The sequence below is a fragment of the Chaetodon trifascialis genome, chromosome 3 (genome assembly GCF_039877785.1).
Source record: "Chaetodon trifascialis isolate fChaTrf1 chromosome 3, fChaTrf1.hap1, whole genome shotgun sequence".
In the NCBI taxonomy this organism is placed as follows: Eukaryota; Metazoa; Chordata; class Actinopteri; order Chaetodontiformes; family Chaetodontidae; genus Chaetodon; species Chaetodon trifascialis.
In genome coordinates, this window is record NC_092058.1 from 23,856,537 (window position 1) to 23,871,639 (window position 15,103).

The following is a 15,103-nucleotide window of genomic DNA, read 5'->3' on the forward strand; positions in this document are numbered from 1 at the left end:
ATTACAGCGGGTGTATGAGCAGGGGTACGGCTGAGAAAATGTGGCGTACGTGTGCTTGTCGCCTCAGCTGTTCACCGTTGTATTTATTTGAGGGGGTCAGTCACTGACCCGGCACACAAACACTCATCCCCCCTCTCAGTGGGCTCTGCTGCGGACTCCAGAGACCCGGTCTTGTCATTCTTACTTCGACACACATCTGGATACTCTTACTGCCATTCGCTGCACGCTGCACACCACCAAAAATACACTCAGCCATATATTGTAATTGCACTGGAAATTATGAAAACATTTCAACTCCCAAAATGGGAATCATCACGAGTGCATGAAGACTGTGAAGCCGACAACCAGCCTTTAGAATGAAATATTGAAAGGCTTCCTCATTAAAGTGCGACATCCTCTAAAGATGCTGATTATGGAGGAGGACTCTAAAGCACATACTGGCCTCAGCTCTTTCTTACTGGGGTAGATTCTGGCCTCGCTCCACCACAGATGGAAGAGTCTAAATAGGAGGAGACAGTGTTTACCATCTCACCCACCCCTCCCTCCTTTTAGCTTCCTGGCTTTGCAAAGCAACGTGTACTGTATAGTGTGTGTGTGGGTGGCTCCACCTGGGTTTGTTTTCAGTAGGAAGATAGTGGAGGATGTGAGTTTGAGTGATGGTTGTTCTGTGTCTCCACCCTCTCAAATACAGAATGATGATGGAGGCCACTGCTGTCTGGTTAACAAGTGGAGCACCTTCCTGAAGGCCAGGCTCATCTGCTCGGTGCCGGGGGCCGACGGCATGGAGACACACTTTGATGAGCTCCGTGAGTACAAAGACCTTGAGATTATGCTGTGGTTCCTTTCACTCTTTTCAGTTGTGGTAATCTTGAGTTTACCCGGTGGGGGTGGAGGGTGTTGGATAGACTTCCTTTCAATCAAACATGCTGTCAGCCAAGTGATGTCTTTTCCTCTCATTTTTCTGTAGGTGGTGGTCTGTCTCATGGTCTCTTGCCAGATTACATCCTACACATCTAGGGCTGCAATTGACAGTTATTTTTATTATTGATTAATCTGCAGATTATTTTCTGTAATCATTCTGTAAAGTAATCATTTAGCCCACAAAACCCCCCAAAACAATAAAAAAAAAAAGAATTGTTATTTCCCAGCAACCAACGTGGCATCTTCAAATTGCTTGTGTTATCTGACTGAATAGTCCCAAACCTTAACATATTTTGTATTACATATATTATAAAATATTACATATTTTCATCTATGACAAAGAGAAGCATCAAATTCCACATCAGGTTTATTGGCCAGTATGTGTGCACATACAAGGAATTTGATTGAGGTTTAAACATTGCACTAAATGTACTTGCATAGAATAAAAAAGACAAACGAAAGACTGAACAATAAGTTGAGTAGTGCAGAAATAGAAAATCAACAATATATACAAAGAATAATTAATGATTAATATATGCAATGTACTTTACATTGTGTTGGCATTTATGTTTGTTAATGGTCAATGAAACCGACTTTGGTAACTCGTCAACCAATCATTTGATCTTTAAACGCATAGTTCCCTGCTGTGCCTGAGGAGCAGAGGTCCGTTTTGTTTTCTGAGAATGATCGGGTGTTTTGAACAGCAAATATAGACACTTATATTAAAGCATTGTTGCATCAATCTGTGACATGGAGTAGTGAAATTCCAAAAATCTTTTCCAAATCAATTAGTATTTCTATTACCTCCAGTAAACGCTTTTTTATGAGCCAAGAACTTTCGTTACACCCAGTTTTTTGAAAGAAACTAAATCTGTCCTTTGTGCTGTTAATCATTTTGACAGTAGGTATCAAATGGCAAAGGAAAAAGACAAAAATGACATGATTGAATTTATTTCAGACATATTCACTTTCAGGTTCCTGTCATGTATGATCACATCTGAAATACTAAGTAGAGAACGGTCTACTGTAATTTCTACCGCAGCACCTGCCAAGAGTGTACTTGTGCAAATACACTCCAGACCTCAGTCCTTGGCCTATATGGCAGCCCATTCCCATCATATGGCCCATACAGTGTACTGTAATGGGAATGACACACATAATCCCACCACTGAAGTTGATATTTTCTCTCAATATGTCTTAAACAAAGTGTCTGTTTTTGTGTGTGTGTGTGTGTGTGTGTGTGTGTGTGTGTGTGTGTGTGTGTGTGTGTGTGTGTGTGTGTGTGTGTGTGTGCATGGCAAGATGGCTGCCAGATCAGATCACCACGCAGGAATGTCTGTGACTGTGAGACCACGAGCCTCTCCAGGGGAATCTCTTTCTCTTTCTGTCTCACAGCTTTAAAATAGAGCCAAAGAGTGATAGGGGACTGATGCGTGAGGCTACTGTTGCTCTTGAACTAATCTCAAGAATGAATAGTGCCATGCCTGCTGAATCTGATGATAGCCTTTTGTCCCTTTATCTGGCTTTTATCTTGCTTCCTTGCTTTTATCTCAATCTGCCCGCAGCACTAAAAGCAGCATTTTGTTGTTACAGGTGACATTTATTTTATCCCTCTTTGAACAACTGAAAAAGTGACACACACTTGAAAACTCTGTGTCCATCCACTTCACTTAGATGATGTGAAAGCGGTTCTGAGTGGGAATGGGCTCACTTTGCCTTTACAAATGAGGGTACTGTCGTTACTGGTCAGGTCAGCGCTGACACAGACGTGCTGTGCAGACCGGTTCTGTTCTCTGAGAGCCGAAGAGTCGTCAGCGTCTGATGATGAGCTCGTTGTGGAACAGCCTGGTGAAGGACCAAGGGCAGCCCTGACAGGATAGACATGCCCATAGAGAAGGAAAGACTGAAGATGTCTGCAGAGCAGCCATCCCTGCCAAAGACTCTTAAAGGGGATAGTGATTTGGCTATGATTGGGTTTGATGCTAATGACTTCACATTTACTGTCTCGTCTGGAGAGTTTGTCTTTACAGAGAAAGTGGAGATTTTAGGGTTTCACAAGGGCAAATTGTTCTTTCACTACGCACACTGAATGCACATTCAATGTAGGTCATGGATGGAATAGATGGATGCCTTTTTTTTCTCAGAGTTAGAAGATTGTTACTCTCATGACTGTACGTTCAGTATGAAGCTGCAGCCAGGAGACAGCATGCAGACTAGAAACATCTCTATAAATCAGTGGAAATTCACAGCGCCGACCTTTGAAATATTCCTACATATAACCCCCCATAAAACCACAAATTGTGTTTCTTACACATAACTTGTTATGGTGCTGGAACATGAATGTTTTACGGGTGGACTGAGCTAGGCTAGCTATTTCCCCAACTTCTAGTATGCTAAGCTAAGCTAAGCGGCCTCTGGCTTTAGCTTCATATTTACTTTATAGATATGAGAGTGGTATTAATCTTCTCATCAAACTCCTGGAAAGAAGGCTCATATACATATTCCCAAAATGTCAAACTACTTCTGTCGCAGTCTACATACACATGGCATGTAGTAAAGGAGCCATTGTAGATGTTTTACACTATGCAGCTGAAGATTGTTTCAAGCCAAGTCAAGTTCAGAAAGATCACTCAGCCATGTTTGAGTGAGATGATTCTTAAACTTTCCCACTTTCTTTCAGCGTTCTAATGAAACAACTGTACAAGTTCCATTCGTGGGAAGTTTGCTGAAATGTCCAGACCAGCTGTATTCATGCCGTGGCCGTCTCATGTAGAAAGGCATCACAGCGAAGCACGTTTGAGACCTGGGGAGTTTTTACAGTTGGAATATGTTGCACTTATTGGCTCTGCCTGACAAGTTTGTACCAAAATGACCCACACTGATTTAAAACACAGTGTTGAAATGCTCTTTTACTCCATAACATGCAGAAATAGAAAGACCCTCCTGCATTTTAGATGTGAAACACTTTAAAACAAGTCTACAATCAATAACTTGAGAGATGAAAAGGCAGAGAGCAAGAGAAAAGAGACAAACAGAGAAAGAAGAGACACAAAGAGGAATTGACGGCAGCTTGAGAAAAAAAAAATCCCAAAGCTGATCAAGTAGAAAATGAAATCTTTAGAGAGGAAATAAGGTATATGGTGGCTGAGATTTTACTGCCATAAAAACATAGGAAATGGTTGTGGAATCTGGATCCTTTCCTAGCTGTTATTAACATGCGAGATTCCCTGGAGCTAAGCCATCACTGCCCTGTCAGGACAGCTTTTATTGCAAATCACAAAGCTTTTTCTCTGTGTTTTTTTGAAGCCTTGATCTGTTTTTAGCGACTGTTCATGATAGCTCTATCTTGGCCTCAGTGGTATCTTGTCAGCATACACGCACACTTGCGTGTTCTTGCATGCAAATTGACCATTTCTGCAGTACAACAGCTGTATGTCATGACAAGGATCATCTGCTGTGTGACACCAGTGCAGCCTGTTGTGCTGTATCCATGCTAACCCATGACCGTTCCACCACTCTGGTTGTGGCAGCTGTGGAAGATGGCATGGTGGTGTCTGCTTGTGTCTGTGTGTGTGTGTGTGTGTGTGTGTGTGTGGGTATGACTTTGGGGAATTCGGTAGCTACTGAGAAAGAAGGATAACACGTGTGCTATCTCTCAGCTTTATCCTTTACTCCAGGAATGAGCTCAGATACTGTAGTCCCCGGAGGAAGACTTGACTGTTCAGACTCACGAATGTGAACATGACCAGAGCCCAGCAGCTCAGATTCAAACACAATGCTCACCCTCTCCATGTATCATTCTATCTACATAGCAGCCTGACAGCTAATTTCTCATGCTGCTCTATGTGGGACTTAAAGTGCATAAATCTGAATTGGTGCACTTGGTTTTTGCATCAGTCAGTTCTCCCTCTGTTAGCTTGATCCCTCTCTCTCTCGCTTGTTGACTCTCTCGCCAATCATGTCTTTACTCCGCGTCATTTCCCTGCACGGGCTGGGTGCACATTCTCATTTTATGCTGAAAGTCCTTGTCCTATTGTTGGCAGTGGACATGACTCCTGGGACTAGTATTTAGGTCAGGTACCGAACAAGAGAGAGACTTATCACCCATCACATGTTTAGCTCCTCTTTATTTGTTGCTGTGGACCTTTCCTCAGTATCAACAAAACGACCATCTAAATCAGGCAGTATCCAGTGTCAGAGCCCTGTAGGACAGAGTATGTGAGCTTTCATGATTTAGAGACTCCCACAATTGGTATATGAGTATATGATGCAGCTCTCCTTTGGGAGAGAAGGGATATTTCCTTTCCCCCGACGTGGAAGACATGAACTATGGATGCAGGAAGAGGAGAATCCCACCATATCGTGTTTAAATTTTCTGTCTCGCTCTAAGCAGTCTCAGGTGGTTCAGCAATCACGTTGCTCCAGTCTAGACAGCAGAAAACCAGACTGTTTGATTTTGCTGCTCCTCTCTTAAATATCATGGCTCTGGTGCTTGGATTGAATTGCTTCGTTTAGGATTGTTAGGCCTCTCAAGGTTGAGTTTCAGTGTGTTATCTTGTCAGTAAAACCTTCACCTTACATGTCCTTCCTGTGGCCATTGTTTAGTTTCCTGTTGCACAAAGTTGATTGCTGTGGTTTTACAGCTACTGCTTCCATCAGCAGGATATTAGAATGGCAGGAGGGCTTGGTGGATCGATGACACTCACATTTTTGTCATTTTTTTTTTTAGATTCAGTTAGACTAGATTCAGCTTTATTGTCATTGCACAGAATACAACTACTGAGAGTGAAATGCATCATATTATTTTTATTAGACTGTAAGCAGATGTTTAACATGTTTTTAGTTCACTACCGGTGTAACTCGAGTGATGCTTATGTCAGTCTGATGGTCGTTCAATTTTTTATTGATAGTTTTTAGTGAAATATGCAGATACCTGTTGAATGAAGCCATGAAATTTGTTTGCACATTCATGCCCCCTTCAGGATGAATGGGGCATTTCAATTAAGCCAGCACTTTTTGACCAAAAATGATCAAATTCCCATTAGCTTCAACTGTACTTTGTGGTTAGTGCTAGTTAGCAAATGTTGTTCCAACATGCGAAATTAAGATGTTTAAAATGGTAAACATTATACCCTCTAAGCAGCATGTTAGCATTGTCATTATGAGCATGTTAGCGTGCTACATTAGCATTTGCTAGCTTTAGCTTTAGTGCGGCTGTAGGTTCTTAGTCTTGTTTTGAATTACTGTGGACAAACTGAAGGCAATTTCTCACACAGATTCACACAATCACTTAATAAGCAGCACAAAAATTCCCACATGAACCCCTGACCTTTATTCTTTCTATGTAATTATGGATTTCAGGGACTCTCACAGAAGCATTAAGACATAACACAAGATCCCACTTCGCTCATTATCCAAATCCAGTAGTGGGTTCCATGTGTTTTCAACAAAGATGAAGGTTCATTTTCTTTGTTCCTTCTGGAGATATCTAGCCTAAAGGTCTCTCTGGCTAAGAGAGGTTGGATCGACTGAAAGCTGTGTAAATATTAGTAAAGAAGAGTGCTTGTGCTGTGGAGCGTGATGTTTCCTTTACCCTGTCTGTTTGTACTGATGTGATTTTTTCTTTTCTCTTACAGGAGATGTTTACATACAGCCAACACAAGACACAAAAAACCCTGTGATATATGGAGTCTTCTCTGTCTCTGGGTTAGTATCCTATTAACAAATACTGTACATACTTACATGTTGAACTGGCTCTGTTTTAAGATACTTTTTTTTTTTGTGAGACAAATTTGACCCTTTTTCTCTCCACTCCTTTACTTTCTCTTTACAGCTCTGTCTTCAAAGGCTCAGCAGTTTGTGTCTACTCCATGGCCGACATCCGCATGGTCTTCAATGGACCCTTCGCTCACAAGGAGGGTCCCAATTACCAGTGGGTGGCCTACACTGGGAAGATCCCCTATCCTCGACCCGGCACGGTGAGTTTCAAATGCACGTCAACTCCAGAGAGCAAGCTGCCATAACAACCATTTCTCTCGGACTTAGATCTCAAATGGAAACCATCTGAACAAGATGCAAGCATCAGCATAAGCAGACTCATAATATGACTGTAAAACAGGCTCGCAAATCTGCTTTTTTAATGTTATTACGTCAATTTTATTTGGGTTTTGATCCAAGCTCAGATTGTTAATGCTTCTTTTTCTCTTTCAGTGTCCTGGGGGTACGTTCACCCCCAACATGAAGTCCACTAAGGACTATCCAGATGAAGTGATTAACTTTATGAGGAATCACCCTGCCATGTACAATGCTGTGTACCCGGTACACAAGCGCCCCCTGGTGGTCCGAACCAATGTGGACTATGAGTTCACCACCATCACTGTGGACCAGGTGACAGCTGCAGATGGCAACTACGAAGTGCTTTTCTTAGGAACGGGTGAGTATTTCATAAACTTTAAATTTGATTTCATTTAATAGAAATCATGAAAGTTGACAATCATCACCACTTTATTAGGGTTATTTTTAAGTACCTAAGGTGTAGATGAAGTCAGTCTGAATCCATGAAACCTATAATCAGAGTCAGAATGGAGAAGGACAGTCTCAGTAGGAAGTTGAACAATAGAGAAAAAAATCCCCTGATAGAAATAAATCCCATGTAAGTGGAGGGCTTGTCTCCCCTGCAATCATTTATCATTAGAAGAAAAGCAGTTTCTGCCTTTTGTGAGAGAGCAGAAATTTAACCAATCAAAGGGTTGTATCTGCTCTGTTCACATGAAGTTAACAACAGGAGATTTGTACCTGGAGGGCAGGGTTGGATCAACAGATCAACAGGAGGGACAGAAAAGAAACAGGGGGTGAGAAGAAGGGGGGTGTACAGTTTGGTTATCCATCACCTTAATCTTGCCCACTGGTGGTAGAAAGATTATCTGTTTGTCTTCATGCCTTGAACCTTTAATAAGGCCTCAGTATGACAGCAGCAGCCACAACACAGCATGCAGCCCTCACATGTTGCATGTGACGCCTCTTAACTGGCCTCTTTGTTCACGTAGCATTACGGGGAGGAGACTAATGGGTCTGTGTGCGATGGTGGCCACTGTGGAGGAATGTATGTCCTTTCAGCTGCTGTCAGAGGCAGCCATTCAGCCCTGCATTGGGGCTCAATGCAGGAGTCATAATAAATCTCAGGTAGCCTGCTCGCAGGAATGCCTAACACTTTACAGAAATCAAACATGCCAGGGGAGGCCAGGGGATGTCTTATGGCATCCAGATGAATGGGTCAGGGCAATAAGGGGGCTGAGGATGACAGAAGAGGTTTTCCATGGTGGTGGCAGTGAGTACACTAAGCGGAACAGAGCTTGATGCCATTGAATACAGGTTAAACTGGAGACTGAAGCTATGTAACAGAGGTGAGAGTACAGTGGAGTCTGTTCATATGAGGATTATCCCTTGTTGGAGGTTGCTGAGAGAATAAAATGGGAATCCAATGAGCTGTTGACAGGCAGAGGGGAGGGAGGTTGCAGGTGTGTTGCTGACAGGTGTGTGTTGTGCTCCACAGACAAGGGAACAGTTCAGAAAGTCATCGTTCTGCCCAGAGATGACCTGCAGACTGAGGAGCTGGTCTTGGAGGAGGTAGAGGTTTTCAAGGTGAGCGTTTGTTTTTCACACTTTTTCCCTATTATTCTGTCTCCGACTGTTCTTTATCCTACCTTCTGTGCACTCACTCATCTTTCTCCACAGTTTTGCTCATCCTTTTGTCTTAATGTTCTTGTTCTCTCTTGTTTCTATGCATACACATTTTCAACTGCTACAAAGATAAAACTACTCATAATAAATTATTTTCTATATCAAGGTCCCTACTCCGATTACAACCATGAAGATCTCATCCAAAAGAGTAAGTATATTCTTTGCTCACATAAAGAGATAAGAAGCCATCTTCCAAAGAAAGACAATGAAATGAATGCACTTTGCAAAGGTCACAAGCTACTCATATTCAGCTGTGTTTCAGTTATCTGCCTGCATGATTCATAGAATAGCTGCAAGTCTGAGGGAGACAATGAAGAGAGAAATATGGAAAAGATACTGGACATTTAGTGCTGTCTTTCAATGTGATTAAAATACCTGGCCTCTTCTACATGTGTGTGACATCATTCCACAGACAGACAGATTGTATTACACACAGCCTGCCAGACTGATGAATTTCAGACAGCTGATCATAAAATTATGAAGGCAACTTGAGAGAGATGAGCTCAATCTTCTCCCAGATGCTCCAGAGCCTGCTGCTGTTTCAGCACAGTCAGGACTAGATTTTACATTTCTCATTTCATCCATCTGGGTTTGTGAAGTCCTTGTATGAAGCAAATCATGGCCACAAAGATTTCAATCTTACACTCTTTCTGAATTTGTTCACCCTAAAAAAATAAATTGACCATTGAAAATTTCAACATTGGCCATTATTTGCCCTCATGTATTTGACTCCCTTGCCTTATTTCAGTTTCAGTATCAAAGTGCTCTCCAGTGTTGTGTATAACATAATTTTCCATCCTCTTCTCCTCAACAGCAACAGCTGTATGTGTCGTCTGTGGTAGGGCTGACCCAGTTGGCTCTTCACCGGTGCGATGTGTATGGTGAGGCCTGTGCCGACTGCTGTCTGGCCAGAGACCCTTACTGTGCTTGGGATGGCAAGTCCTGCTCCCGCTACTCTGCCTCGCAGAAGAGGTGAGCACCAGCAGCGGTGTTAGCATGGGCTAAGACTAACCTCTTAACTAACTAACTGACTGACTCAGTCTGTGTTGAATGATGCTGAAATTGGACCTACTGGATGGCTGAATGGCTGTTTAATGGCAATGTAATCTGTTTTAATAGCATATTAGTCTTTGGGTAAACTGTGGTTGACACTCCACTAATAACTCGTGTACTTGTGATATTGTAAGTTTAACCAGTACATTATGTAAATTCACATCCATGTAATGACACAATAACATAATGGGATGGTGGTTTGTGGTTTGTGTTGTTAAATTTAATGCTTTAATGGTTTTATCTGTTGTTGAATGGCTTTGAATGGCTTGCGGTTGCTTTATGATTTTTTTCTCTCCTTATTTGGCAACACTGGTCTGACCCCTTTAGACGTAGCCGGAGGCAGGACGTTAAGTACGGGAACCCCATCCGCCAATGCCGAGGCTTCAACTCCAACGGTGAGACGCCTGTTCTTCAGAGTTCTCTTTTCTGCTTCTGTTTGTTTATTAATGACCTCGGAGGGTTGAACATCTCATTATTGCTGCTCCAAACAGCTCATGGTTTTCATTGTTATGGGCGGTAATGACTGTATTCTGGCAGTTTTATTGTATTCTGTGAAAGCTGTTTTGCTAAAAGAGCTTTGATTTTCCATAACTGAGATTTTGGTTGTAAGGAGTTCATGGTAATGAGTGTTTTGGTTGCCATGGAAATCCCTGTCTCTCTCTCTGCCCTGCAGCCAATAAGAACACTCTGGAGATGGTGCAGTACGGAGTGGAGGGAAGCAGTACCTTCCTGGAGTGTCAGGCCCGCTCTCCACATGCTGTCATCAAATGGCATCTTCAGAGAGATAACAGCGACCGCAGGAAAGAAGTGAGCTGCCACACAGAGTATTTCTCAAAGATGCTGGTTATACAAGCATATTGTATTTGTGGGTACTTTACTCAAATGCATATTCATCCAATACAAAGCACAATATAAACTCGAACCTGAAGTATTGAAATGACTTAAACTTCACTGACATGGGTTTGAGACATGAGTATTTCCACAGATGAACATGAAAAATTTCTTTTGGACATATCCTTATGAGGGTGAGGTCCACTCTACAACCACAGGATTTCATTTTATTTTGTTACGTTGTCCTGGAGAGAAGGAGATTTATATGCAGTATGACACATCTGAAAAATGACCCTATTGTAATTCTTTTCCGATTATCTGTTAACGCAATTAAGCGATTCAGGCTCTGATGAATGAATGATGCCTGATTTCTCACACAGACCCCCGACTGTCCTCAGGCCCAAGGGAAGAACACATAACGGGGACCTGTGAAATAGCTCTCTGCTATGATATATAACCCTGAGGCACTAGTTAAAGTTTTATTGTGAAGCTATGTAGTGTCGCTGCTTCTCTTTTATTGACTATTCTGTTGGATGTTGGATGGTCTGTATTCCCACAGGCAGAGCCGACTTTGCTGCTGCCTCGCACATCTGATTCTGAGCTAAAAAGCTGTCATTCACCTATTGAGTTTGCTGGGCCTGGATATACAGAGAGGGATGGACTAATAGTTACTGTTGAGAGTTACTGTTTGATTTTATTTAAACTGACTGTCTTTTTAAAGGTACTACATGTGAGATTTTGAGCATTAGTATAGCAACAAACAACTATTAGATGTAGCGGAGTAATGGTGTCCTGAACACTTCCTTTGAATGTGTTGTGATCTGAGCCTCATTGTTAAAGTGAAATGGACGAGTGCTGTTCGAAGTGTTCACCAGAAGCCATTAATTTTACATTCAATTGAAACCATCAAACCTCAGCTAGCTAAAGCATATTGTACTTGATTTGTCATGTAGCTAGCTCTAGTAGGATAATTAACAAGTTAATAATTATATTACAAGGATTTTGGTCATTCAGCAAATCAAAGGAATAGCCCCTTACCAACCTGAATATACCACTAATGTACAGCGGGGGAGCCCGAATAATTTCACATCTAACTCTGTGAATTGAGGGTTCATTTTGACCAAACCAGAGTTGGTGATTGTTGGAACAGTGGATAGTTTTGGTGAGTTTTACTTGAATGAATTGTGTTGTACAATGATCTGCAAGGTAAAATTTCTGGTTTTGTTAATAGAGTCTGGTGGCTTTGATATAACGTCTGCTTCTGATTGGATGAAGGTGTGGCTGATGCACCCATTTGTTTTGGTCTGAGATGCTGTCGCTGTAGTGTGGCATCTTGCGGCAATGAACCCTCACACTATAATTGTTAGCAGTCACATATCTTTTATTTAGACTCACTTCAGACAAGGTTTTTAATGGTAGGGTTTAAATACAAGTTTTGCTTTAGCATTTGATTAATTGAGGTACATGATTAAAATATTATGTTATGAATGTCATTTTGCATATTTTCCAAGCAGCTAATTGTGTACTTTTACATGGGAGTATGGGAGTATAAATCACACTAGAAAACAATTCCACACAGAAAATTAAACAAAACAAAATCTAGATGATTCATGTGTAAGCCACAACCATGTCCTGTACAAACACATACAGATATAAATACCGATATTTTGTTGTATTAAACTGATAGTAGCTTTGTATTATACCTCAAAGGCACACAATGCCACAGCACAGGTGTTACATCAGCTGGTTTTGTCTCTACAGATGCGCTCTGATGGTCGGGTTTTGAAGACAGAGCAAGGTCTACTCCTGCGGTCTCTGCAGCCATCTGACTCTGGCATGTACCAATGTACGGCCACCGAGAAGAACTTCAAACACTCTTTGGTCAAGCTGCAGTTGGTGGTGCTGTCGAGCCGGGCCGTTAACAACGTACTGGTGGAGGGCGGAGGAGGGTTGGTGCCTTCTGCTCTCCACTCCAGCAGCACCCAGTGGACCCCCAGTGCAGGCCAGTACAAGGACCTGTTGACCATCCTGAGCCAGCCAGAGATGACCCTGATCAATCAGTACTGCCAGGACTACTGGCAGTTTGGAGACCCGCTGATGGGTGCCCTCAAGGCCAAAGACCTGAAGGAGCTCAAGGAGCAAAAGAAGCCCCGCAACCGCCGGCATCATGGGGATGGGGAGGAGATAGAGCAGGAGCAGGAGGACGTAGAGACATGAGGAGCCCAGCTTTGTGTCTGAAACACCCTCAACCACCCTTTCCCCCAACCCTGTGAAAACTGGGAGAGACTCATTGAGAGTAGCAACATGAAAAAAACCCACAAACCGAAAAAAAAAAAAGCAAACTGAGAAGACATAGGCTTACAAACAAAATCCCACCTACATCCTCTCAAACAGTAAGATATATGATACACAGTATTTATTGTAGGTTGTATATAGTATCATTCTGTGGATTTCTTTGTACTTATAGAAAAAAACATGCTCTTTGTGTATAGGTACCTTTGGGGCAAACATTATTGTTATTATTGATGTTGTTAATTTTATTGTTGCTGTTACTGTCATTACAAAACTCATCTATCATATCATCATATGATCTTGGCAACTATTTGGAATGTGTTATCAGGCATGTAAGCTTTTAGGAGCAAGCTCCGAGAAGCTCTCTTTAACGGGGAAATGAGATGTTGATAAGGGGTGATGGGATCTCTGTTGTTTCATGATTGCTTTGACTCGATGCCAGGACTGTTTTATTTCTGGACACTCCAGGAATGCCTGTGATGCAACCTCCTCGTGGCTACGTGAGGGCAGAGACTTAATATTGCAAGGGGACCATTGACACATGGTCCCAGTTATTGTGGGGAAACAATCTTTTCTCCATGGGAACCCAGATGTTCAGATTACTGTTCAAATATTCGCACTGGTATATTTGGGCCTTTTAATAGGAACCTTTGTTTTTTTTTTTTCTTATATTTTCCTCCTGATTGGAGGATTGATTGTAAAATGCAGTATCGTTGCAAGGGTGCATTTCAGCCTAGATACTAATTCTGACTATTTAAATCCCAATTGTACTTGCGAGTAACCTGCAGCTTCTTCTGGCCATGAACTCAAGTTTAAAAAAGATACATAGATGAAAGAACAAGCATCAGATCAGTTCTGAAATCTGTTGAGAAATATTATGGTTGGGTTCTTTTCAAACGCAAACATCCTTTGAACTGAGACTGAGGTGCAATAAAGGGTCAAGGTTCTGCACAGAGGGCATTATTCTTTTACTTTTAAGGGACATTGGCTGGGGCCAAACACTACAAGCACACTCAAGCAAGTTATAGCTGACTTATGTAAAAAAAAAACAAATCCAATTTACGACGAAAGAGGTGCCCAGATTGGGCAGCAGTTGTTAGCTCTGAGCACATGAGACATCTTTTGTTTTTTCTTCCTTTGACATTCATATGTGGAGAAAAAAATAATTGCCCATATACACAACAGAGCATTATATCAATGTTGTGACACTAACCAAAATATTGGGAAGCTGGCTTTCATTGTGTGCATGAACCTGTATTTGTACTGTAATTCTGATAAGATACTGTGTGGTTGTTTTTTTCTGTTTTTCATCTCTCGGGGTGTACAGTATGGTCTCTGAGGGACATTCTCAGTACAGGAAAATGTGGAGAACAAATGCTTTAAAGATGCCCTAATTTCAAATATACCCTGTATAAAGCATGATGCATCTTTTCATTGACAAATATATAGATTTTGTCAAAGTATTAAGTGAAATTATCTTGGGTATGTGCTTGAATAGCACATAGTAAGCATCATTTAAAACTCTTACAATGGCATATTCATTATGTAGACAAAGACTGTTTGAATTTGATGAGAGCGCTGTTATTAAAAGATGAGTGATAGTTCTATTGATTAGAATGTTTATGCTCACCCCAAGTACACCATGCTATTTAAAAAAAACCTCTCCAGGAAGTGGAATTAATGGCATTTTCATGTATAAGAATATCTGACCTGAAAAAAATGAGAATTTTCATATCATTCTGACATTTTTGAGGCATTTAATACAACATGTCTAGCTTGTATTCAGGCTTTACAAAAGTCATCTTGAATGCCTCTGGGAAGATGCATCCATAATTCATACAGGGGGTATCTGTATCTGCTCCTCAGTTTGGGATGCCTGCATTCCCAGAATCAATCGCAGCTCTTGACTGTCTCCAAATGAGACCAGGGCTTATACAGCAAAAAATGCAAAGAAAGGTTGTACAATTTGTTGGTATTTTTAAACATGTGTCCGTAGTTTTTGAGTGTTTTTGTTTGTTTTGTATTTTTGCATCATCAGACTTTATGGAAAAAAGAAAAAAACTAAATGCACAGAGGTGATGTTATTGTAATGACTTGTGTAAATTACTCTATCTTCCCTTTCCATTGTTGTTGCTGACTAATAAATTAAAGCTCTATATTTTATAAGAATGGAATGCTCCCCCCCTTCATTGTGAATGGCTTGATACTGGATGTTTTCCATGTTCTGCCCAGAACCCTCTGGATCCTTGGAATAAAGTTGTACCTG

General features: G+C 41.5%; 1 protein-coding gene across 4 annotated transcripts in view; it reads left to right on the forward strand.

The window, feature by feature from the left end:
- The window catches only part of sema3fb (sema domain, immunoglobulin domain (Ig), short basic domain, secreted, (semaphorin) 3Fb), a 59,249-nt gene extending 44,146 nt beyond the window's left edge, over nt 1-15,103 (forward strand). For 2 of the 4 annotated variants that reach the window (XM_070958695.1, XM_070958698.1), the window contains 10 exons: nt 692-806; nt 6,558-6,627; nt 6,755-6,899; nt 7,132-7,354; nt 8,474-8,562; nt 8,768-8,809; nt 9,476-9,633; nt 10,042-10,109; nt 10,388-10,521; nt 12,307-15,103. In XM_070958695.1, coding sequence (XP_070814796.1) covers nt 692-806; nt 6,558-6,627; nt 6,755-6,899; nt 7,132-7,354; nt 8,474-8,562; nt 8,768-8,809; nt 9,476-9,633; nt 10,042-10,109; nt 10,388-10,521; nt 12,307-12,762 — 1,500 coding nt within the window. In that variant the 3' untranslated portion in view covers nt 12,763-15,103. Of the gene's footprint in view, nt 1-691; nt 807-6,557; nt 6,628-6,754; nt 6,900-7,131; nt 7,355-8,473; nt 8,563-8,767; nt 8,810-9,475; nt 9,634-10,025; nt 10,110-10,387; nt 10,522-12,306 lie in introns of all 4 variants that reach the window. The other 2 variants (XM_070958694.1, XM_070958697.1) reach the window with 1 other exon arrangement.